A 25,611-nucleotide genomic window follows, 5' to 3' on the forward strand; every position below is an offset into this window, starting at 1 on the left:
AAAGCAAATCACTACTCATGTGCAAGTACTGCACATTCATTAGCCAAGCAGGCAATGCTGGTGCTGCTGAGGAGGTTTCTATGTCTCAAAAGGACCTGTGTCCCAAACATCATCTGCAGCAGGTCTGCCTCTGGACCAAATGCCCCTTCTTCAGCAGCAGTGACTTGTTTAGCATCATGGGAGGCTGAACTTTAGCTTCCTTCGCATATTTTAGCCAATACTCAGCATATGTGCTCATTTAGAAACATCACCAAAATATATTTTTTGTTTGTTTTAATATTCCTGGGCACTGGATTTATTAGACATCATTTTTTTAAAAATCAGATCTCACCACCACTATGGCAGGAGCTGTACTCATATTCCCAAGGAACTGACATTAAAAAATATGGGTAGAAAAACATCCAACCACTAAAACTGAAAAAGTGTTTTGAATTTCTATTACTATGATATCAAAAAATATAGTGTATGTGGTTTTGCTTTGAATCAAAATTTCTAACCTTCTACTGACACATCAGCACTTACCCCAAAAGGAATTCCATTTGTTCTGAGCATAATTAAGAGGTGGTATCCTGGGAAAAAAACAAGGCAGAACTAGCTGCTTTTACTCAATAGAGCTGGAGGAAGGAAAACATTAGTCAAGGACAACACTGTGAGAGCATTACCAGAGTTATTTATAAAGGAACTAAAAAACCCTAACACACTCCACACAAGCTGTTCTGTGAGGCTTTGTCTTTGTCTGGAATACTCAGCTCATTTCTCTCCAGGAGACAGAAGGGAATATCTGGACTTTCCTACACTGAACTGTAGTGTCATTAACCCTTCATTAACCTTTATTTCAAATAATCACAAAATGGGACAGCACTCACCTCTGGAGCTTTCAGCTGAGGTTAACTTTTAGAGGTTATTACTAGAAATATTATCTATGTAATGCCTTGATGCTTTAGCATTCCATATACTGCAAATCAAAAAATAAACACAACTGCTTTTGCAAACTTGTCCAGAAATGCTAAATGCACACCTTGCTTTTTTTTTTAATCTTCTTTAGCAGCCAGATAAGATGACACATCTCTGGTTAATAAAGCCAGGAATGCTGCCACTGGACATTATGCACATTGCTCACATCTCCAGGAGCTGCCATGGGTGACCCAAGGTGAGAAACAGATGTACAAAACACAGAAAGATAGAACATTTTAAGTTTTAATCCAACAAATGAAGAAGGTCTCGACACAGTAAAATACCACTGCATTGCTAATGCTCTACAACTGGACATTAAAAATAATTCTTGTCTATTGATGTAAAAATAGCAAGTTTTATGATAGAGTAAAACACAGTATAGAAACCATTCAAAATCAAGTAGAAACCTCTTAAACAACTGAGGCATTTATGTAAGTATTTCTCCAAAGGTATTAAACAAAACACAGTTAATACTAACTCTAAACATCCCCCCACCTTCCCCACACTCTGCCCTAATTTAATTGATTAGAAAAATAGTAGTCTCAGTTACTATATTTTGCATTCTTTCAGAACCATCTAGATTCTCCATTTTCTTCAAGTACAGTAGAACAACTCTTCACAATACAGTACTACCCTGAAGTAATTTATTTCCCAACACTACAGAATTTTGACAGCAAGTATTACAAATTAATTGTGAAGGCTAGAAGAGGCCCAGGAAGTTTGCAGGAGGGCAATTTAATTTTGAATGCAAATTATTTACAAAAACATTAGTGTACTGTAATTACAGCATGAAACTTGCAATGCAGCTGATGGGCTTTTAACAAAAGCTTCAAATGAAAGAAAGGGAAGAAAAAAAGATTACAAAATAAATAATCTAAAGTTCTTCATGGTAGAAACGTTCATCATGAAGCTGCCTACCATAATCTGTTGCTTCACTGTTAAGAAACAAATCCTGGTTCTTAAGAATCTCTGCTTCAGAAAGTTTTTTATCATCATTCAAATCCATCTCTTCAATGAGGTGCAGAGCCTGTAAAAGAAACAGACCACCACATGCACCAAGTTAAAACAATTCTGGTTTTTGCTTATTTATATATTATAAAAAGAGGGAAGTTCAGCAGTAAGATGAAGAACCAAATGCAGAGTATTTTATTTGTAGCTCATTCACCAGTATTTCATAGTTCAAAGCTAACAGGCTGTGCAGCAGCTCTACTGGACCACTTATTTCTGAGAAATAGGAGTCCTGGTATTACATGGGCTTTGTTTTCATTTGCTGAACATCTACAAATACTGTGATTTAGAGAATCCTTCTGTTCCTACTTTTCCTGATTGGTTTGGCTCAATGTAACTGAGCCAAAAATAACAGGGACAAACGTCAGCCAAGGGGATTTTAAAAGCACTCTGCATGGCAAAAGCTGAAAGATTAATATGACAAACATCTTGGCCAACACATGTCAATTCCTGAAAATGGAATAGATAGTAATTTCTCTATTTTTATGTTATTTAACTACCAGGTTTCTCAAGTCATTTTGAAATGCTGAAATGGAAGTGTGATACTCTGACTTCAAACAGCAGTTTATGACTGAAGCAATGCTACCTTCTCTTTAGGACAGGTGACTTTGCTAAGCCTTTATATTACCCAAAGGAAAAAAACGAGCAAATTAGAAAAACAAGTAAAACAAATTATTAGTTGCAGAATTGAACTGTTACTACAGCATGGCCTTGCTGTAAGCCAAAATCTGAAAGATTGCTAAGAAGAGCTAAATAAAAACCCAAACCAAGGAAGCTAACACAGATATGAACAGCCCCAGCAGCACAGAGCTCATGTCAGAGCAGTGCTATTTCTGTGAAGTAAGAACTGAGCACAGCCAGAAAAGGCCATGCAAAGGCTCTCAGATCTCCATTTACAGCAGCACTCCCAGAACAGCTCAGCATCCCACAGGTCCCACACAGCAGCACCCAGGGCTGCTGCTGCTGCTGCCACAGGGCTGCTCCTGGCCCCAGAGCCCAGCAGGGCACAGCTGGCAGCTCAGGGAGCAGCTCATGGACTGTGTGTCCGTGTGTCTGTGTGTCTGATGTCTGACACAGGGAGATGCCTCTCTTCCCCAGGAATATGAGACCATGGGAAGACCTGGCGTTCCTGCCATTCTGAACACCAAAATCCTCCAGGGTAAAGCAATGGAAAATTTAGCTGAGAAGTTACTAGAAGAAAGGCAGAAATCCTCTCTACTGCAGTCAGGGACTGGAAACTGCCACAAAAAAAAAAGCTAAAATGAGAATCCACTTAAAAGCTATTATGCTGTTCTATCCCTGATTAAACCATTTTAATTAGCATCATCAAAGTTTTACACCATCTTGAATCACAGAGTATTTCCATTTTCTTGTACTCAAAACCAGTTTTTAGTTCTACAATTATGATGATTTATCCAGTTAGAAGAATTACAATCAATTTCTTATTTCAAAATTATGCTGTTTCTTTAGGTAGTGCATCTCATTAGATTTACCTACAACAACTAAAAATGACTTATTAAAATTCTGTACCCTTGAGTCAAAGCAGATAAGCTATTTAAACATGTACAAAACCACTTTGTTAATTTACAAACATTTACACAATTAATAGGAACTTCACATTTGCAGTTAAAGGACCTGCATTCCTTGTCAAAGTGAAAAGAAATTAAAAACATATGCAAAGATCTACTGATATTTTTTTTCAATAACTAAGACACGATAAATCTGAATGCTTCTCTCATTTCACTGTGATTCTTCAAAATTCTCCTGCAGTAATTAAAACCTAACCAGCATTCAAGCCACGAACCTCCTCTTGTGCAATTCCCTGGTTGTTGGGTACTATCCAAGAAAGCAGCTCTTGAGGGTTGAGTTTTCCATCATGATCCTTGTCATAGTCATTCACAAACCGGTCCTTCTCAACCAGGATCCATTCTGGATCTTCCCTTGCAGCTAGTAAGACACAAGTGTAAAGTTTAAAGCTACTCTTCACTTTAAAGCAGAGGTTTTCATCTTTTCTCCTAAGCAGATACACTTATTCTCATAAAACATTACCTAAAAGTGATGTCACTAAACAAAAACAAACCATTATGGGCAGAGGAAAGTAGGGAAAGCAATTTCATTTACTGTCAGTATTTATTTGCATACTTGTTTTATACTTAGCCAATGTAGAGGTATTGCATCCTGCAGTCTACAGCAATCTTAGACTTGTCCTTAACTCTTCAAGTAATTGAGAAGTAATTCATCAAAATTATAAACACTGCAGACAAGCATGAACTGGCTTTCTAAGCCTTATGGAAGTCAGAAGTAGCAGGTATCACAAGCAGGTAAGTAACACTTTCAAAATAATTACAATTTCATTATGAAAGAAGAAAAAAATGAAGTCTCTCCTTCCTTTCTAACATTTGGTTTTGCAAGGAGATTTTCCCTTTATGCCACAATTCACCATACAGTGTTGCCCCAAACCATGAGCTAATTATGAATCAGAGCCCCCATGCAGCCTATTAGTCATTGTAAAGCGTGCTGCAGGAACACTGTCTGCAGGAGAGAAAAGCTGAAGTAGTTTGTACAATCACAGGTGATTCTCAAGTCTTGCTAACAAGTTGTAAGACAAAGCTGTTATCTTCTTTATTACTGCAATAATTTCACTCCTTTCCAACAACATTTATAGACTGGCTTGGAAAAGCTTTCTTTAATGTTAGAGCAGGAAAAAGATAAAGAATTCTGTAGCTGCATCAGAGATCAGTTGTTGTTACTGGCTCTGACAAACAAAGATGGTTATAAAACGTGAAATTCCAGGTGGCTGATTAGAGTGAAGAAAAACAGATTATTCCCCTGGTTCTCCATATCCTCATGTGGATTACACAGTTCTCCCCAGCTAGGATGCAATTCAGAATTAGCCCTCCTTTGGGACAAGCAGACTTTCCACAAAACTCAAGTTACTGGGCTTTTTGGAATGGGAAGAATTATTTGCCCTAGCTTTTAGCAAATCAAATACAGTGTGTAAAATATTCATTGAGAAATATTGATAAGCATCAGGTAAGTGTCCTTCTTCTTGTTAAAGAAGGAACAGATCGAGTTTAAGGAATGGCAAGATTGGAAAAAAACAAACCCAAGCAAACCAAAGAGTGAAGGCAGCAATCAGGCTTGTGATAGCTGGAACAGTGCAGTGGCTCCTCACACTTCTCCTCCACCCCTCTCAACACACTCAGCTCAGTCCTCCCAAAGCAAGGCTGGCAGCTGCCTGCTCAGGCTGATCAAGGCCAGGGCAGTTTACCCTTACATTCCTGCTAGCTGGATCTGCAGATGTGCTCAGCTGGCAAATACAGCTGCACCTTGTTTCAGCTGCATCCTCTGTGGTCAGGAATTCATTTCAGTCTTTCAGAAAACAAGAAGCAACTTGCAAGGAAACTGTGGAATGGGCTACACACAAATCACCACCAAATACACATGGGGCAGACTGAAATAAGGAGTCTACTGTGCCCAGTTCCAGAAAACAAAATTATTCTAAGACAGAAAATCTTCCTCAGAATCTGTAGGTCTAATGTGAAAAGCTGAAAATAATGGTGCATCCAGTTCTCCCCATACCAAAAGTTTTTTTGGTTCCCTCTTTCATGCCCTTTCCCGTTTTTCCTTACTTGGGTCTCTTCTGTAATCACCAAGGAATTCTTCCAGGCTAACAAATCCATCACCATCTTTATCATGTTCTTCTAAAGCCTCCTGAATGACAAAGTCCTTTTGTATACATACAAAGAGCAAAATTAGCAACTCATGATCAAGAGAAACAGCACTGAATCATTTTAGAGCAATGACGTATTCCTTAAATTAAAGACTCACTCATTTCAAATCTCTTTTTGTGTTTTATGCAGACTAGTGCAGTAATTGGTTCCTGTGGAATAAAACAGATCTGTCCTTAAGAGTTTAGAATGTCAGATTTCATGAAAACCAAATCTGAACGGTGTCTATAGAGCTGGAATCCTTCAACACAATTCAAAACTACAAAAGCAGCTGAGAAACATGAATATGTACAAAGTTCTACCATCCAATTCCACTTTTCTTATCTGGTGGATTCACTAATTTGCATTCTTGCAACTTAATTGAACTGTTGGGAGAACTGGCTGGTCTTTTGTCCACCAGAGAGCCAAAACCACGAGCTAAAATCTCACTGATGAATTTGCAGCCTACCAGAGCTGTGAGGTGGCTAAGTCAGTCCAGTCCCCAAAGCTGGGGATACTTGAGCAATCCTAGCTCTTGGAACAGATTTCAAAGCAAGCACTGAACTCCTGCTTCAGCTCCTGACCTCCAGCACTGGATCCACAAGACATTACCCAATTTTAATTTGGGGTGTCCAAACCATATCCATAACTGCTCCACCTCCTGTGCCACTGAGGCTCAGGACACACATTGAAAGGACCCCCACACACAGGCTGATAAAGGTTTTCCCCCATAAACCTTACCGTCATGTACTCCACCTCTTCAGGATGCTCAAATGCAATATATTCATCCACATTTAGAGCAGGAACATCATCTCTATTAGCTTTCTCAAAACGTTTTTTCTCCTTTAAATGAAGCTTAGAAAATAGATTTAGTTAGAGCCCTTACTGGAAAGGAAAAACAACATAATAGTAGCTGGCTCATTAGGATATTAATTGTTTCACATTATCTACTCATACTATACTGATGTTAAATTTTCACTAAAAACAGCTCACTGAGAGCAATAAGAACAACACTTTTAATTGAGGTGTTTTATTCTAAGAATCACAAAAAACCCTGTTTTTTCCAATTTAAGGAGACATTTAAAATGAACCAAAGAGAGATGATAAAAAGACCAAGAATTCTCATTTTGATATGTGCATCCTCTTCTAAAAGTCACCAATTTCTGAAATAACAAACTGGAGTACAATTATTATAATTAAAGGCAGCCATTGCAAATTCCAAAACCTACATTTTAAAGACACTTCATAATAGATCTACATCTTATTTATGTCAAGGGCTATCTGTAGTTCAGAGAAGGTCTTGAAAGATCATGTATGTAAAATGTCTTTTCTGAAGCCATTTTAAGGCCAGATTCCTTTACTACAGGACTGCTGTCCATTAAATGTGATCATTTTAAATATTTTAGTGTTTATGTTTATATTTTATGTGATCATTTTAAAAGTCACTTCTCTAACATGTTTTAAGTATATGTATTAGTATGTCATTAAAGATAAATAATATCTGATATAAGCAGGCAAGTTCTTATTTCTGAATGTCTTGCACTTTCTGTTTTCCAGATGTGCAAAGATTTCCTATTTTTTTCTTGGTTTATTTTGTACAATCTCTTTACAAAATACAGACCCGCATCATTGACAACTGATCTCTGCTCAAACTGCAGATCATGTGAACTATAAAAATCTTGGAATCCCATCCTTAGGTGTGCTGTGTTATCAGTGTGAGTGATCTGGGTACAGGAGTAGCCAGCAAATCAGAGATCATAAACACTTTACAAATAACCATTTGAAATTGTACTTTTGGTTTCTATCTCACCTATTGACACCTCTCAAAATCAGGCTAAGCTGATGAACACAGAGCATAACATGTAACAAATGAAGTGTAAGATCTTAACTATTCTGCAAAATAGTTAGATGTCCTCTTAGAGAAAAGCTGACCTTAGCTGGGAGTTTAACTAGGAAGGCAATCCGGAAGGATTACAGAAAGCACTATACTGCAATGTAAGCTTGAACCATTGAGGGAGAAAGAAAGTTTTCCAGTGTTTTTTGGGAAGTGATGAGCAAGGCCGCCACCTTCTGGTAAACTCCTGTTCTTACCTGAGGTCACTTCTAAACTGTATCTTACTCTTTCTTTCATCTTGATCAGAGCAGGACCACTAATCTGAAAACCTAAGGAAAATGCTGAAGGTGCCTGACCTGTGATGCTTGTACGATGCTGCTCATTTACAATCTACGTTGGAGAAGTCAGCAGGCAGGAAAATGCAGCAAGCAGTCAAGTCATAACATGAGCAAGCAGTTCTATCCCAGCTTAAAGATTTATAGCTCCCTATGTATCTGTGATGGCAATGGCTCAAAATTGGTATCAATATTTTAACTGGAAGTTCCTCTGAAAGTCTTGTGGTATTTACAAGCTATGTAATTATTCAGTTATGTGACATTCTAACCTTTACAGTTTGTTTCTTCAGTGTGCAAAATTCTTTGTTCACTACATTAGTTTAACTTCTGCTAACATCCTAAATTATCTACTACTACTTTACTAAAAGCAGACAAAGCAATCCTCACAGAAAAAAAATAAACCTCTGACTAGAATAGTCTAAAACACACTTATTCTCTTTCTGGGAAACATTTACATGTACTTATAAATGTGGAACTTGAAAGAAACAAGTTTTGCTATGTGGTGGTTCTTGTGAACCTGTTCCCCCTGTCTCTCTTGCCTCTTTCCCTCCTTAAGCATCTGCTTTCATAGACCTGACTCACACTCAACTTCTGTGTTTAAACATCCATTTTTAGCTGTGGGAGTTGCATTTTCATTGCTTAAAACTGTTTGTTTGAATGGCTGTTTCTCTCTGTGGGTCTCTAATGGACAGGCAATGTTACAGCAGGCAATACTGACAGCCCACACTGAGTGCTTGAGCAGTAACTGAAAGAATGGCTGAAACAGTGCAACCAAGGGGTTAAAGAGCTTCCTTCTGCTCCAGCCCCAGTGGTGCTGGCCCCTGCTGAGGGCAGGACTCTGTCAGGCTGCAGACCTGACCCAATGGATTGCACCCTGGGTTTAAGATGGTGGCTGGAGACCATGCTCTGCTGTAAGACTGTCAATAGACTTATGCTCCACTCAGCCAGCAAAATACACTCAGGAGGTACCATTTCACTGTGTCTTTATTTTGTCAGTAGCAGCTTTAATACTCCACTACTTTCCTTTAATTACTCCCCTATCTCAGATAGCATAACATGTTAACCATATGCCAGCTGCTCTGCTTTCTCTACCCATCTTGTTCTGTCACAATAAACAAATATTGCTGCCTTTGGCCAGCAGCTTACAGGAGCTGCTGCTGAAACATTTTACCTGGCGAAATGATTCTTCTTCTTGATCCTCCAGGACAGTGTTCTCATCAAAATCAATGACACGATCATACATTTGCAAGTTGTACTCCTTCCAGGACACCAGTCCATCACCATCTTTGTCATAGTCACTGAAGTGCTGCTTAGCTTCTTGTGTAACATAATGCTTAAAAGACTGCTGTATCCAGGAGCTCAGCTCATCTGTGGAAAACATTAAAAATATAACAAAAGAAAGAGAATCAGAATCATCTGCACCATAAAAATTGTGAAGATGACACAGATCTATTCTGTCTGAAATACACTTTGCAATTCAGATGAAAGCATACAGGCAAGAGGTTACTGGAAGCAAACCAGTCTGTTTGCTCCACGCTGTGGCTTTTCCCAAGGTAACTGAATGAGGGAATAGATCACAGCTACAGACTTCAGGGGGTTTGTTAATGGTTATGTGGCCTTGTCTTTTCTAATCTGAAGGAAATCAACAGTATAGCATCATTTCTCATTTCTTTTTTCTCCTGAGCTTTATGAAAATGATGCTGAGTATGGTTTAAACGGACAACTCTAAATCTAATTTGGTATCCCAAAAAACCATTGTTCCCATCACTCTGGGGTTTCTTTTGAAAAATCCACAAACTGAAATAAAAACCCCTTTATTTTGTGTCATTGCCTTAATTACCCAAAATAAAATATTAACTACTTTTGTAGTGCTACTTTCCCTTTACTTGGGGCTGAAATCAAGCCTCACATAGTTTGGAAAGGTTTTTTAGCTGCCTGTTTTTATACAAATGTAGCTAAAAGAAATAAAACTTAATATACCAATGAACTGACAGAAATACATTAAAGTTACTTCATTTAGAGAAGATTGGGAGAACATATTCTCCCAGTATCTCTCAGTTATTTTCAGGTGCCTGGAAGGGAAAAACATCTCCCTCTGCATTGCAAAAATTATACATCCTAATTAACTCAACTGAAATCCTGCTCTGAAGAGTCATGATGACTAAAAAGGAGTCCTATAGAAATCACTACTTTGACGCAGAAAAATCTTACAGCATTTATTAAATACTAAAGTATCTTATCCTCTCCTTCTTGGCAGAGGCATCAATACAACTTTATTAGGTTTATTTAAATATCCTTGAAAAGCAACAAGGGATTTTTTAAAATACATTTTGAGTATTGAATTTATATTAGCAAAGGGACCAGCTTGCTAACAGAGTCTGTGAATTGACTGAACACGCAGAGGTGTGTGTGCCAGCAAGACTTGTGCACAAACCAGCACTGCCTTACAAGAAACTGCAACATTTCTTAAAGATGGGCACCATTAATTAATGGTTTCTTTCCCAGCACTTAAGGTGTGAGGCACAGCCACGTGACCACATAATATCCAGTGCCATGAATCAGAAAAACTTAATATTCCAACATTAGAGAAGCAGCATTAATATATTTCATCTTCTCTCACTGTCAGCCTCCAAATGGAGGCACTAGTAAGGGAGATGTTCTCAAGAGTTTTGCAATACACTGAGGAATAACTGAGCTCAAAAAGCTTCAGTACTGTAAGTTTCTTACTGTCAAAACACATTCCACTGTGAGTTTTACCTTTGGGAAGTGAAAGGAAGGCAAGTTTTCATTAGACTGAGAATCAGATGCAGTAAATACACCATGAGCACCAAGTATGGCTGGAATTCCTATACTTTTATACAGACCTTTTTCCTTAAAGCCTTCATGTTGTGAGCTGCTTGTGGTGTATGACAGGAATTAGCCATCCCACTGAAGCTACAGACTATCTCACCTCTACACAGTCCATGCAGGAACGCTGAAATAAGGGTGCAGTTGATTAAATTCAGTGTATAAATTGTAAAGCATTCAAAAGACACTCGATCTTGTCTTTAAAACTGCATTTTGTTCTCTCACCTAGAAAGCTTCCTGCATGTTTAATGTCATTTTAATGAAATAATGTTCTGGCATTTGACCAAGGATTCTGCTTGCTTTGTGTGAGCACACAAGAGACTTTTTTGTCAAAATCGCAGCAGAGCAAAAAAAAATGTTCATAATGAAGTTTAAAATTAAATTTAGATTATCATAATGATGTACTGAGAGGACCTGAGTTTACTATGAAGCTCCTAAATCTGACTGACAAAAACCTGTCTGAAGAGCCATTTGATACTGTTCTATGATGCAATATGATCCTTCAATGTCACTTGGTGTCATCAGGTATTGAAGCACACCTATGCAGTGTTATGGCTGCATATGTAGTATTATGGCTGCAGTACTTTCTTTCCATCTTACACCTGCTCTCTGATTTGCACAAAACAGGATGACAAACATGGAAACCCACTTGATTCCAAGTAGCTTCAGACATGCAAGATGCAGGTACAAGTGCAAAGGAGGTACCTTCAACTCGATACTGCTCTGACCTACACTAACTCTTGCTGGCCACATTCCTTCCATCACAGAACGGGTCAGGTTGGAAGCAAGCACGGTGGGTCATCTGGTCCACCCTCCCTGCTGAAGCAGGGTCATCCCAGAGCACATGGCACAGGATTGTGTCCAGAAGGTTCTTGAGTACCTCCAGTGAGGGAGACTCCACAACCTCTCTGGGCACTCTGTGCCAATGCACAATCTCTGTACAGGAAAGAAGTTCTTCCTCATATTGCGGTGGAATTTCCTGAGCATGAGTTTCTGTTCATTGCCTCCTGTCCAAGTAGTTGGCACCACTGAGCAGAGCCTGGCTCCATCCTCTTGGCACCCTTCCTTTAGGTATTTACACATATCAGTGAGGTCCCCTCTCAGTGGTCTCTTCTGGAGTCAAACAGAAACCTTAGGCACAGAGGTAGCCTCTGTATGAGCCTGTCAGTGTTTCTAACTCACTGTGCAAGGGATCGTGATGTTTTCCACAGGGATTCTCCCCAGCCCAAGAGCCACGGGCTGTGTCACGGGTAGAGCGCGTTCTCCTCCCGGAGCAACCCGGCCCGCCCGGCCCCCGCCGTTACCCTCGCTGAGCAGCCCGTCCGCGTCCGCGTCGATTTTCTTCACGATGTTCCTCAGCCGCCGCTGCTGCTCCTCCGGGCTGAGCCGCGCGTACTCCTCCGCTTCCTCCTGCGGCACAGCAACACGCCCCGTCAGCGGCCCGGCCCGGCCCGGCCCGGGGAGCGCGCCCGCCCCGCGGCCCCGCCGGAGCGGCGGCCGGCCCCGCCCGCCCCCGGCCCACCTGCCCGCCGAGCAGCGCCTCCCGGTCGTACTCGGCGCGGTGCTGCCCGCTCGCCGCTGCCAGCGCCAGCGCCAGGCCCAGCGCCAGCAGCACCGGCCGCATCGCGCCGCCCGCCCAGAGCGATCCGCGGCGAGGGGCGGGGAGAGGGCCGGGGGCGGGCGGGGGGCGCGGCGGAGGGTCGGGCCCGCGGGCGGAGGGTCGGGCCCGCGGGCGGAGGGTCGGGCCCGCGGGCGGAGGGTCGGGCCCGCGGGCGGAGGGTCGGGCCCGCGGGCGGAGGTGTCACTTTCGCGCAGTGGCAGCCATTCGGGAACAGGAACGGGCCTCTCTCGCCTAGGCTTTTCTGGTCGACCAGCGAAAGGTACCAAATAGCATCAGGATATACTGAGAATTATCCAACTGTTAAACATCAGTGAGGCCTGTCAGACTTGAAGTGATTTACCACGGTCTGACTGAGTTCGAGGAGCGTTTGGACATGGTAGGAGTGACTATTCGAGATGCCCTGCACAGGACACAGAGTTGGGCTGGATGATCCTGATGGGTCCCCTCTGTCTCGGCCCATCTTTAAGAATCACATATTCTGTGATTCTATGATTACCAGAATTTCAGGCAAGCATCAACAAACCCTGCAAGGGGAAGATGATCAGGAAACAAAGTGTGTGAAAGCTTTGTACCAAAAAGGAACAAGCATTAGTCTTGCTTAAGGTCGCAACTCACAAGTAACGTTTCTGAGGCAAAGAGAAAGGGAAGCAAGGCTTTGTAAGAGTTATTAATAACTGGATCAATACAAGTTTTAATAACTGTTCAACACAGATAATAGAAAGCTGTAAAATAAATTTAACCTCATTGACCACTCAGACAAACTGAAAATACATCGTGTAAATGAGCAGGGGCCTCCCCAAGAATATCATTCCTAACAGCTGTCACATGAAATTGGGATTGCTCTGATCCCAACCCCACTGCGGTCAAATTAATCATTGTTACTGGGTTGAGATTTATGTGGGACCATTGTTAGATTTGGTTTTTTCTCCTTTCAATACAAGAGTATTTTCAAAATTTCTCCTTTAGCCAGAAAGAGGTGAGATTAACCTACCTGTGTTTCCATGAACACCATTGTTTAGGCAGAGCCACAAGGTAATGGAAATTGCTGCACTGTCCAGTCCCTTCCATGGGGACAGCGATAGACTGATCCCAGTTCACCCCCAATTCTATTAACTGTGAAGAGCTACGACAGTTCATTTTGAAGATCCGAGAGTAAAATATTGCAATAAATCAGTAAATGTGTTATTGCAATTTCCTGCCTGTATAAGAAATGTCTTTCCATTAAAAAATCTAATAGTGAGTTAAGTCTAATATCTTTTATTGGTTTAAATGTCAAATTTCCCATCAGTATTTAATAAATCACATGTACAAAATGTGAATTAAGTCCTACTACTTGCGGCATGTGTAGACAAAGCAAATCCTATGAGCAATCAAGTCAGAAATATGATTTGATTAGTTTCTGAAATAGCACTCAGGATGCTTTGTTTTCTTTGTCTGATGCATTACTAACACTACAAAAACCCTCTTTGCTGTGTATCTCAAGGTTTGACAAGTGTATCAGAATGGACATTTCAGTGCCTACACAACCAGCAAGACCACATTTATTATTATTATTTATTATTATTATTTATTATTATTATTAGGAAATTCATTATATCCCATACAATAGGAAAAAAAAACAGAGAAAAAGCAAAAGAATCAGAGAAAAAAACAGAGAAAATCATATTCTTCTCCATGTCAAAATACAACAGACCCTTTCCAGCACACAGTTAAACCAGTTTTGTAATAAAATTCAAGACCATTCTGGTATGAATGCAGCGGGGGAAAAGAGAGAGGTTTTTCTGTTCCCTCCATTATTTTAACCACTTGCATAGCAAATGCATCACTATTGTAAGGAGTATTTAAAAATAGAGAAGCTATTTTTAAATCAGAATATCAGTCATGCTATATAAAAACTTTTTTATGTGGTGAACTTCCTGACTTTTCTGGAAAATCTGCCCTTCCCTCAAGCCAAATCACATGCAGTGTGTCACAAAATCTATTTGGAGCCCTTCTTTTGGTCACAAAGAAAAAGAGAATGTTAGAAGATCATGTTCAACACAACTTCTCTGTGAGATCTGCAAGTGTAAATTGGGTCTGTTGGACTGTCAGCATGAGAGCAGCTGTCCAGCAGCACAAGCACCAGTTCCTGAGCAGTTATTTCTAACAAGTCAAGTTATCCATCTGGTGTTCACTGTAAGTTTTTGACATTTCTACATTTCAGTTTTATAAATCACTGCTTGACTTGAATAAGCCTTACTTAATTTTATTCTAATGTATGTCATTTATACACTGTCAGAATTGATTGACAGTAGCTTTATTTAGATAGGCTTCCATTTTGACATATTTTGTTATTATCACATCAACATTTTAAACTGCAGGAGATGGTTTATCTAAGACCTGCATGCAAAGATTATCCTTCCTTTTTCCATTATAAAAGTTGTTGATTTTAGGTTTAAATAAGGGAAAAAACTGAGCAGCAATTTATAAAGATCATCACATTTAAATACCCTGTGTTTGGATTTCAAAGTGACAGTAATTTGCTTTGGTAGTACCCACATATAACTTCTTGAATGTTCCAATTGTTTCATAAGACTTTGTAGAAAGTATTTTATACTCTGCAGACATTACTGGCCTGTTTTTCTAGTTCTTTGCATTTAGTGCAGTTATTAATATCTGAGGAAATAGGTTATGAGAGGAGATTCTTCTGATGCTGTATCTGATTTGGTATCAAACCAGAACAGCAGGATTTGATGCAACACAGTATCAGGGCACTCAGCTCAGCCACACACCGAGGAGGCAGCTGATAAATTGTAAGTGCATTATCACAGGATGGCACTGTGAGGGATTTGGATGGGACCTTCATGGCTCAGCTCTCTGCTCTGAGTCCTGGGTAAGTGATGTATCATTTCTGAGAGGTGCTGTTGCTGCTGCAGGTCCAACTGAAGTGTGTATGATCTCCCAAGCCATCTATTGCCATCCTTGCAGGACTTTTAATGTTTTAGAGATGACAGCCTGAGCTGCCCAAGTTATCATTTAGGCCTCTTTCTTCTTGCTATTCCTGTCACACAGAAGGAAACAGATTATTCTCTTCACATCATGCTTTTACATGCTTGAACACTCCTACCACCTCCCCTTTTGTCTTATTAGATTCCACTTGTCCAGTGTTTCCTCACAAATCACATTTCCCAGGCCTCAGATCCCATGAGGAAGGCTGGCAGCCCAGGTGGGCAAGCTGGACACAGTAGCCCAAACCACCCTTCAGTGTTACACCCCAGGATTAGGTGCCTGTGTTATACCTGTACCCCATGTACTGCACACAGTTATTTACTGTTCACTTTTTCTCTGCTCCCAGCAGTGGGGAGGGGCTGGATGCTGAGGGGCTGACTGCCATGACTCAGTGATCGCACTGGCACAGTCACATGTCAGGCTGAAAGCAGCTGAACATGAGCCCAGGCGGGCAAGAAGGCTGCTGGCCCCTGGGCAGTACCAGCAGCGCTGTGGCAGCAGGAGCAGGGCAGTGACCTCCATCCCCCTGTGCTGGGCACTGCTGAGGCCACTCCTCACACCCTGGGCTCACATGGGGGCCCCTCACAACAAGGAAGACATGGAAGGGCTCCAGCGTGTCCAGAGGAGGGAACAGAGCTGGGGAAGGGTCTGGAGCACCAGGAGCAGCGCCCCGGGGGGACAGGAGGTAAGGGTTGGTCTCTCCTCCCAGGCAATGGTGACAGGATGAGAAGGAATGGCTTCAAACTGCACCAGTGGAGATTTAGGTCGGACATCTGCAGGAATTTCTTCACAGTGATTAGACATTGGAACAGGCTGCCCAGGGAGGTGATGGAGCCACTGTCCCTGGAGGTGTTTAAGGAAAGACTAGCCATGGCATTTGGTGCCGTGGTCTAGGTGACAAGGTGGTCTTCGGTCATAGATAGGACTCAGTGGTCTCAGAGGCCTTTCCGAAGCAGATCGATTCTGTGACCGCACCCCAGCGTTTCCTCAGGGGCTGAGGGCAGCCCCGAGCTTGGCCTTGCCCGAGGGGACGCGGGAACCTCCTCAGTGGCTCCCTCAGGGTGGGGCGAGGCGCGGGCAAGGTGAGGGCACCGCTTGCACCGGCGCGGAGCGGGTGGAAGGTGTGGGGCCAGGTGTGCAGCCAGGTGAGGGCACCGCCTCACGGGCGCGGGCCGGGCATGGCCGGGCGGGGCGGGTGGAAGGTGTGGGGCCAGGTGTGCAGCCAGGTGAGGGCATCGCCTCACCGGCGCGGGCCGGGCATGGCCGGGCGGGGCGGGTGGAAGGTGTGGGGCCAGGTGAGGGCACCGCTTGCACCGGCGCGGGCCGGGCATGGCCGGGCGGGGCGGGTGGAAGGTGTGGGGCCAGGTGAGGGCACCGCCTCACCGGCAGGAGCCGCGCATGCGCGGGCCGGGCGGGCGGGGCCGGCACGGCTGCGGGCGGGCGGGCGGTGGCGGCGGGGTGCGATGACGTCAGCGCGGCGGGACGCGCGCGGGCGGGACGGTGCGGCGCGGCGGAGAGCGTGAGTGGCCGGCGCGCGGGCCCGGCGCGAGCGGGCAGCGCGCGGGAGGCGCGGGCAAGATGGCGGCGGGCCCGCCTCACCCCCCCTCAGCCCCACAGCCCCGGCGGGCGGCTCCGCCACACGGCCCGGCTAGACGGGGCACGGATAGCCTGGTTGCTACAGGCGACCGGGAGCGGTGGGTGTGGGTCAGGCCGTGCCTTGAGGGAGAAACGGGCTGTCCGTCTAAGCCAGCCCCTCGCGGCGTTCCCGCACTGCCCGTGGGGAGACTCGGACTCAGCCTGAGGGGGGTCCCGGTGCTTGGGACCCCGCCGGTCCTTTAGGCTGTACAGGCCCACCTGTCCAGAGCGGGAGTTGTGTGTGGGGGGAGATGCAGCCGTGCTGAGGAAATTCGCTGTGAACCCGTGTCAAATGCCTCATGCTGTATGACTGTTTGCGCCTTAGAAACTGCTAATGTCGTTCCTAGTGTAAAGCCGTGCTCTTCCTTTGCTGTCAGGGACAAAATCACGGCTGACAGCACGGAAGGTCTCGCAGTGTACTCACGGTCTGTCTTCTCTGTGCAGTTCTCTAAATACAGATTCTTATTTCTGCATTATTTGCAAATTAACTGCGCTACTGGGAGAATACATGGATCCTCGTATTCTCTCTTCAAATATATATGTCAGTTTAATGAGCTTTTATTATCCCTCGATTACAATCAAGTTTGGTGTACAAGAGATGTTTTCTAAGATGCTTCAGTGTTTGAAGACTCCGTGGTGGGTCTGTTCTGATGGTTGAAGTGATGCAGAAATACAATCTCTGTTTTCAAAAACTCCCTTCATCCAACTGCATTACATTTTGGTTTGTATGGGTTTAGTAGGTTGTCTTAAGGCATACAGAGATCCGTGGGCTTGTTGACACAGGCTGGGCTAAATCCTTATAGAAAATTCAGCTCTTTATGTAATGTGACAACAGGTGAACAGTCTGCTAAAGCAGTGTCATTCATGGTAAAGGCCAACAGAATCTGACTTTGGATCTGATTAAAGGTTAATATTGTCTTTTTACCTGATTTTGAATAATTTAGAAGTGTCTTTAAGTTCCATTTAGTGTCTGATTCTTCAGATAAGTAAGATTAGACTGCACTAAAAATAGACTGCACTCAGCTGTTTAGAATTTATTAACCTTAAAGCCAAGGATTTAACTTTATTTCAGAATTGTTAACACTGTTCTGGAAATTCTTGATAAACCTATAAATATTTGCCCCTGTGGACTTTCTTCATTTGTGGCAATGGTTCTTTGTTACAGCTGCATAAAGGTTCACTTTGCCAGAGCTGACTTATACAGGAGCCTTCACATCTTATAGTTACATAAGAACAGAAGTTTCAGTTTTATTTTACTTCATCATTAATTAGCTGATGCTGATTGTTAGTGCATCTCTGATCTGTTTTTCTTTCTGAATTGATCACCAACTTGCCCAGTTCTCTGTCACAGGAAAGATGATTCTACTTGCATCACTGCTGTGGAGCAGTCCATGCAATGATTTGTTTGAAAGTTTTGATAGTCTTTGTACTGTTTACTGTCTAACCACATAGAAAATTACATTTTTCTGTAGTGTCAGTCTCTTTTTGTTTTCTCCTTGGACTTTTGGCTGTTTTTAATAAGGAGCAATGCAAACACTTTACAAATAAAATTATCTTCTGACAACCTTACTGTGCTCATCTGATGTACATGACCTAAATGCTGCCAACAAGTTAAAAGTAGTTTTAAAAGTGGTTTAAGGTAAAATTATTAATTGCATTTTTTTGACACAGGTATGAAAACTCAATGGGGTCATCCAAAAATGTAATAAGTGAGCCTGTTGATGCAGAGGAAGGCTATAACATGATGGTAAGACATTCAGTAGCTATTACACTGTATGGTATTTTTTCAACAGCAAGAAAAACTAATTTTTCATGTTGGGATTAATTAATAAATCAGTTCATTTGTACCTTCTATGAAAGTATTGATTCTAGGAGCTTAATAAATGTTATTCATTAATACTGTGGAGAGGAACCTTCAAAAAGGAATTTTACAGTAGAATAAATCTGAGCATTTCTTCTGTTTTGCATAATTTCTAGTTGTGTTAGTATGGGGGGATTTTTGCATTTATTCTTTTTCAGCTGGCTCCCATTTTAAGCTGCTTTTATCCAAGCTGTGCTGTGGTGTAAGACCTCAGTGTTTGGTCACACTCAACAGTGTGGTGTTCCTGGAAGGGGCTGAGCTTAGAGCTGAATGACTTTGGGAATGCAGTGGATGAAACTGCTCTGTTTGTTTGCATCAGTGTATTTATATCTATGAGCATCATTTAAAAAAGAATCCTCATAAAAGGTCCTTTAGTATTTATACCCATGACAAGTAGCACAGACTAAATAAGAAGCATTTGCTGTTTAGGCTGAGCTGTTTCTGTCCCTCCTTTGGCCTGAGGGCTGATTGTATGCAGAGCAGAAGGAAACTCCTTTGGACAGCTGAGTAGAAAACAGCAGGGATTCAGTCAAAGCCAGGGGTCAGTGTGTGAGGGAGGGGACTGCAGTGAGCTCTTGTCAAATGGAAAGGCTGTTCCTAGCCCCTCCTGCCCTTGGCACAGTGATTCCCACTTCTGCCTGTGCAGTTCCTCATTGCTGACTCCTGCTTGGGCCTCCCTTTTGACTCATCCAGGTTACAGAGATCAGAATTTTAAGTTAGGCTCTAGTTTCATTATACAAAATACCTTGAAATGTCATGATGAGATACTTAATGTTTCCTTTTAGGCTTTTCTGGCCTGTATAAAAATAAATAATTTGGGAAGTTAGTTTGTTGTGGACTAATGCAAAGTTTTAGACTCACTTCATTAAGCAACAAGGGATTAAAAACCCAAACCAAACTTGCTGCAGCAGAAATGGTCATGCTTACTAAAAACTCCTAGCAAGAATAGGCAATTAGTTTTATAGAATAAGGATAGATTGGAGCCAGTTCTGTACAGGTTCTGGGGGTTTTATGTGCTTTATTTGAGTTGCTTTGGGCCAAGGTATGTAATTTTGCTCTGTTTTCCAAAACTTCACAGATTCAGCAGTGCTATTTTTCCTCTGTTGTGTTGCCTGGTCGTGTGTCTGGGCGGGTCTGTGAAGCACTAGATGGCACACTGTGCCTTCCAAAAAGGCAGCTGAGGACATCTGGATGAGAGAAACCCAAGTTAAAAACTATTAGATTAGCATTAAAGAAAAGGAGTTTCTCATTTGTGTTATGTATCCTGCTGCCTTAAAAAATTCTAGCTACTCATCTTCTGTATTTGTTTTTAGTGTAACTTTACTGTATTTTCTTTCTAAAGATGTAGAAGTGGTTGCAGGCTTGAGCTATATGATGGTAAAAATGAAAAGAGGAAAAATGTACCTCCTGATTAGTTCTACAGAAAATCAGTCTAAAATAATTAGGTTTGTTTAACTTCTTCATGGTTAAGTTGGCCAGTGTTTAAAGCTAACATGGTCAGCAGTTTGTGCTATCATGGCACATAACTGTATCATCACTGTACATCCTTTGGCTTTGTTGCAAGTTATTGTCTGAGGATTAACTCTCCTGCACTGTAGAAGAGGCAAGATTTTATCTGATTGACATCTGTCAGTTGATACAAATACTTCTTAATGTACTTGGTTTCAAGTGTCTTGTGATGGTGCATGTCCCCAGTGCAAAGAACTGTGTTTATTAGTAAATGAAGGGCATCCCCAGTGTCTCTTACTCTGTCTTTGAGTGGTTGCAGCTTTGCAGTAACAGCCCATCACAGTTGCCAGGAAATACTTTCTAGGTTCTTCTCAGTGAGAGAGCTGGGATTTTAGTCATGCTTCAGATGCTTCCCATACAGCTCATGCCTTTCTCCAGGCTCTCACCCATCAGCCAACTCATGTATTTGGTCTCTGCTGCCTTTAGCTTGTATAATTAGTTCTAATTGACACAGGGTAATTAAAACATTTGTGAAGTCTGCTGTGATGTCCCAGCAGCATTGTCAAGCAATTAAATGAAAGTGATGTGGTCTAAAGGTACCCACCCTGAGGGCTGGGTAGTTACTCCCATGCTATGCTGCTGAGTAAATCTGCTTCTGTGCAGAAGAATGGCAATGAAAATGAATGCATCCACCTGTTTCAGATATTTGAGGAAAATTCAGCAGCTGTGCACCCCACATTGGATGGTGTAGCCACATACTGGATGAAATCAACATGTCAAACCAAAGATTTCTCTTTCTTTTGTGCCCATGGATGTATTTCTTGTTTTCAGGCTTCTTTCCAACGCTCCAACAGCCATGACAAAGTGAGGAAAATAGTGGCAGAAGAGGGACGGACAGCAAGGAACCTGATTGCCTGGAGTGTCCCACTGGAAAACAAGGAAGATGATGGTATGTGTTTAATAGTCTTCCCAGTCTTTGCACTTCCATCCCTCTGTCATCTGGAGTTCCTCATCTGGAAATATTTTCCTTATGTAAAATTTCTCTATTTAAAGATGTTCTGCTTAGCATACATAGTGTAATTTAGAGGTTTTTTTACAAAATGTGCCTTGTAGTTGGCAGATCACTTTGTAAAACCTCCAGTGGCAGATTAAAAACTGTTTTAATTTATCTGCAAGTGACATCTAAGACTGTTTTCTTCTGCTGATATTGTCAAGATAGTTGTGTAACACAATGATGTTGTCCTAAAGTGCTCTCTTGTAACTGGGGAATTCAGAATTGTAGGGATGACTTAGAACAATCTAACAAATTGCTCTCTGTGTTCTAAAACAAAGAAATTTGGATGTTTCTTTTGGGATCATTTCAGCTTTGGTAAATGCCAATGAAGACTTCTCTCTAAAGAAGGGGATATGTGGGGACAGCTTTCCCTAATGCAAGTCCTCAGAACAGTTTTATTACTGTTGTAATACTCTCTTGTGGTATGATGACTTAAGGAGCCAGGAATTGACTTTTATTTTTATCCTACTCAAACTGTTCCAGATGTCTGAATGCTGGTTTTGAGAACTTAATCTCAAATATTTTTGTAGCTGCATGTCCCTGTCCAGGTGCTGCAGCTTTTAAGTGTCTAAAAGTAAATTTTTTTATGCTGTGAAGATGGTTGAACATGGGAACCAGTTGCCTTGAAAAACTGTGGGCATCATCTTCCTTGGAGATGCTCAAAACCTCCCTGGACATAGCTCTGGGCAGCCTGGAGGTTGAGTTAAACCATCTCTAGAGGCTCCTTCCAACCTCAGCTGCTCTGTGATTCTGCCACTGGAAAAGATATTTCTAACAAATGTTATGTCTTAAGGTGCAAGATAATTCACCTTATGTCTGATGCAAAGTTCAAACTGTCTTTAAGCAGAGTAGAACTGGGGCCCAAAGTATTTCCAGTTTCCAAATGACACTTCTGGGGAAGGTGGTGATAGTAATGTGTGTGAGGTAAGGGAACATGCAGTGTATTTCCAGTAGTATTTTTGAGCAAGTTGTGAGTTGATTCACTTTCTGTGTAAAGAGTCTGTTATTTTTGAATACTACCTTGCTTGTAATATTATTTTAGAAACTTGAATGCTTTTTCCTTAAAAATGTCTGTGAGTTGTAGATTAATGTTTGCTCTAACAAATTCTGCTAAACCATGATAAATGAATGTAAAAGTAAATTTTTAGCTTTCATTAAATAGTAGTTATGTACAGTAATTAAAGTCCAAGTAGCTGTATTCATTCCCTTCTTTTGGTCATATTAGCCCCATTGTAGTTTTAAAACTTTGTCAGTGGGGCTTTCTTTTTAATATTTCTTAAATTATAAGCTGACCTTTTTGCACAATGCAAAGGATCTGATGATTATTCCCTGATGGAAAGTTTCCCTGTGAAAAGGAACTTGTGGTTAGTGAAAGCCTGGCAGAGGCAGATCCTTTATCTCTTGACCCTTGCCTGGTGTGGGGGTGTTTATGGTGAGCTCTGGTTCATTTTTTACTGATCCTTCCATAGGTGCTGTGTCCCTGAGGGATGACACAGCAATATTATGGATTAGGACACTTCTAACTTGTTCAAGGGTTGTGTAAATCAGGCCAAAGGTTCAGGGTGCCTGAGCCAATCCTGCCACTCTCCTGTACAAAGCAGAATTTTGTGTTTGGGCAGTTTCTTCTGCTCATAATGTTCAGAGGTATTGATTTGGCAGCACCAGTGTGTGATTTAACATTTTAAATTATAAACTGTTATTCATAATGAGATTTTTTTTCCAGACACAGTGAAGGTATAAGCACTTTTTATTACTAGGGTTATAGAGGGTTTTATAGAGGATTGATTAATTAAAATGCTGAATTCACCTTTTCCATTTGTATCCTTTTTCTATTTCCTTTAAAAATTGTGTGCTTGTGTTCTTCTTCCCATTTTTTTCCTCTTGCTCTGAAAGACTTGTGTATTTTATATAGCATACATAGATAAAAGAGAAATCAAAACCTTCTGATTCCATACATAGTTCCAGCCAGTAAGCAGTATTTCCTTAAAAAGGAAAGAGATTTCTGGAATGGCAGGTGATAGGTCTGTTGTGTGTTTTGGAGCAGTGTGCACCCCAGTTATGTCAGATCTGAAATTCTAATTATGAATACAGATCAATGCCATGACCAAGTCCCAGGCACGGTGGGGATGCTCTAGGAGAGTGACTGTAACACTTCCCAACCATTGACATTCAAATACTCCTTCACAGAATTCAGTAGTACACAGCAGATTCTGTTGGATAAACTAATCAACCCTATTTTCAGCTTGGTGTCTTGGAGGAGTCTTGAAACAGAAATATTCACTCTTCTGGTATTCTGTTTCCAGAATGGAATTTGTATTCCAAACCTGCAGCCAGCAGTCACCAATTGCAGTCACATTGCTTTTGCCCACCTTGGAAGGCTGTGATAATTCCAATGGAGGGTTTCAGAATTTTTTCTTTTGTGATTATTTCACATGCTTAGAATTAAGTTTGAGGCACTGAATGCAGATAAGCAACTACACACAAATTTTATTACAAAATCTTAGGTATTATATTAGCAACAGTTAAAAAATTGCAGAGGCTTGACATGTAAATGTTAATAGATGGGAAGATATCTCTGGAACTTTGAGATGTGTAGAAAAATTGGAAAATCTGGTATTTGTGACTGTTCTCTTCCTATTCCCTATTTGTTTAAAATCCCTTGGGCTCTTGCCATACAGAATTCATTTGCAGATTAAGCATTTCAGGGTAAGGAGACATATTTTAGTGGTTGAAAGGTACCTGGCACACTCTGGGGAGCTTGCAGCATATTCCACTGTTTTAGCAAGCAACTGCTGCAGAAAAGAAGTTTTGTGGGTTGTGATCAAAGTGATGAACTTTGTCTCTCTTTGGCCACGTGAGGCACTGTGAGAGTCCTGAGTGCACACATTGGGGTGAGCCCTTGCAGCAGGGTCTGAGGGGCCCTGGCAGAATGTGGTGTGGAGGGAAGGGGACTCTTTAAGGCTCATCAGTCCCAAACCTTGAATTTCACTGGAACAAATGGGCAATCAGTCTAGTGCAGGTAGGTGAATACAGGGCCACTGTATTCTGGGTGAGACCCTGACGGTAATGCATAAAATAAATTTTGTGCAAAATATATTGCTGTAATTTAATTTAGAGGTGGGAAAACACGAAGAATTTTGGTTATATCCATCCTTGAAGGCAGTCATTTCTCCAGGTCCTATAGTAGAGGTGGCCTTTGAGTCATGGAGAAATATGTGTGTTGTACATAGCCTTTGAGTCATAGAAAAATATGTGTAACATAGCCTTTGAGTCAAGGAGCTGTGAAAGAGTATGGCCTTTGAGCAAAGAGCTATGTGTGTTGTACATAGCCTTTGAGTCATAGAAAAATATGTGTATTGTACTTGAATATCTGTACAACTGTTAACAAGTAAAAAAAGGAAGAACTATAGTAGAGGTGGCCTTTGAGTCCTAGCAAAATGCACCTATTGTACTTGAATATCTGTCTAGAGGCTTTGCCCCAGAAAGTCCCGGTTGTCCTTAATTGAGCTGCAGCTGTGACCAATGAAGATAACTGGGATAAAAGGGGGTGGGGTAGCCAGTCAGGGAGAGCCTTGAAAGAGCCCTGAGTTGAGAAAGGACAACATGCAGAAGAAAGAGTCTGTGCTGTGACGATCTGCAGCTGTAAGAACATGCCAAAGAGGTATGGGACTTTAGGAATCTGATAACAACAGTATAAGACTCCAGAAATAGAACAACAACAAGGTCCTTAGCACAGTACAGTTAGAAAAATAGCATCTACTGCTGCTGCACAAACTTTTAAAAGATGTGGTTCAAAATACAATTAAAAACTTCAGTATGGTTCCTCAGTATAAAATTACCATTTCTGCTGAGGGTGTGATGATGAACAGTGTCAAAGACATTGAACCAACATATGCAGTTGATTTCTGCCATAGCCAGGACAGAAATAAAGGCAGCAATTAACTCCTAAATGTGAAGGCAGTTCCCACATTTCCCATACCAGTAAAAGTATCCAAAAGAGAGAGGTGAGCAGGATGGTTGTTGAGGTTGTTAGGTAAAAGATAGCTTTTGAAAATAGGTTATCAGCGGGGGTTTTTGGCAGGTATTGGCACCTCTGCTTTTTGGACAGGAAGATTCACAAATCATAAGCCCTGTGTGCTTCATATTTAAACACCAGACAGGGAGGAAATGGACTTCTAGTGTAAAATATGGCTGTAGCTCCTCCAATGCTGCAGAACTTTGATACTTTATATATTTCACATGGGCAACTTAATAGCTAAAGGAGATGATTTTGGGGCACAATTGTTCTCTCCTTACAATTCAGTCAGCTGCTAGC

General features: G+C 41.7%; 3 protein-coding genes across 5 annotated transcripts in view; 1 reads left to right on the forward strand and 2 right to left on the reverse strand.

Annotated features, from left to right (window-relative positions):
• PSTPIP1 (proline-serine-threonine phosphatase interacting protein 1) overlaps positions 1–1,114 on the reverse strand; it is a 56,513-nt gene extending 55,399 nt beyond the window's left edge. Inside the window, exon 1 of the mRNA XM_036389467.2 lies at positions 1,019–1,114. The gene's annotated coding sequence lies outside the window, so the exon portion shown is untranslated. The remainder of the gene's footprint in view (positions 1–1,018) is intronic.
• Positions 1,115–1,181: 67 nt separating this feature from the next.
• On the reverse strand, positions 1,182–12,345 carry RCN2 (reticulocalbin 2). 2 transcript variants are annotated; one of them, XM_036389469.1, is made up of 7 exons: positions 12,211–12,345; positions 11,993–12,098; positions 9,013–9,209; positions 6,414–6,515; positions 5,595–5,691; positions 3,767–3,909; positions 1,182–1,981 (listed from the first exon to the last, which is right to left on the reverse strand). In XM_036389469.1, exons 1-7 carry the CDS (start codon positions 12,310–12,312, stop codon positions 1,829–1,831), a joined length of 900 nt encoding a protein of 299 aa, XP_036245362.1. In that variant the 5' UTR covers positions 12,313–12,345; the 3' UTR covers positions 1,182–1,828. The 2 variants fall into 2 exon arrangements, with proteins under 2 accessions (XP_036245362.1, XP_036245361.1); XM_036389468.1 differs by having other exon boundaries at positions 6,414–6,527.
• A 4,451-nt stretch (positions 12,346–16,796) lies between these two features.
• The window catches only part of SCAPER (S-phase cyclin A associated protein in the ER), a 140,858-nt gene continuing 132,043 nt past the window's right edge, over positions 16,797–25,611 (forward strand). The window contains exons 1-3 of one of the 2 annotated variants that reach the window (XM_036389682.2): positions 16,797–16,816; positions 18,604–18,679; positions 21,074–21,191. In XM_036389682.2, the coding sequence (XP_036245575.1) occupies positions 18,617–18,679; positions 21,074–21,191 (181 nt within the window). In that variant the 5' untranslated portion in view covers positions 16,797–16,816; positions 18,604–18,616. Of the gene's footprint in view, positions 16,817–17,748; positions 17,839–18,603; positions 18,680–21,073; positions 21,192–25,611 lie in introns of those variants that run through there. The other variant, XM_036389684.2, reaches the window with a different exon arrangement.

This window comes from Molothrus ater, chromosome 13 (genome assembly GCF_012460135.2).
Source record: "Molothrus ater isolate BHLD 08-10-18 breed brown headed cowbird chromosome 13, BPBGC_Mater_1.1, whole genome shotgun sequence".
Classification (NCBI taxonomy): domain Eukaryota; kingdom Metazoa; phylum Chordata; class Aves; order Passeriformes; family Icteridae; genus Molothrus; species Molothrus ater.

Bases quoted from the DNA above. Each gene is read 5' to 3' on its own strand.
- RCN2 (XM_036389468.1), bottom strand. From the start codon at position 12,312: ATGCGGCCGGTGCTGCTGGCGCTGGGCCTGGCGCTGGCGCTGGCAGCG. The intron at 9,210-11,992 runs GTAACGGCGGGG...TGTTTTCCACAG, and splicing joins GGACGGGCTGCTCAGCGAGG to ATGAGCTGAGCTCCTGGATA. The intron at 1,982-3,766 runs GTTCGTGGCTTG...TTTCTTTTACAG, and splicing joins AGGGAATTGCACAAGAGGAG to GCTCTGCACCTCATTGAAGA.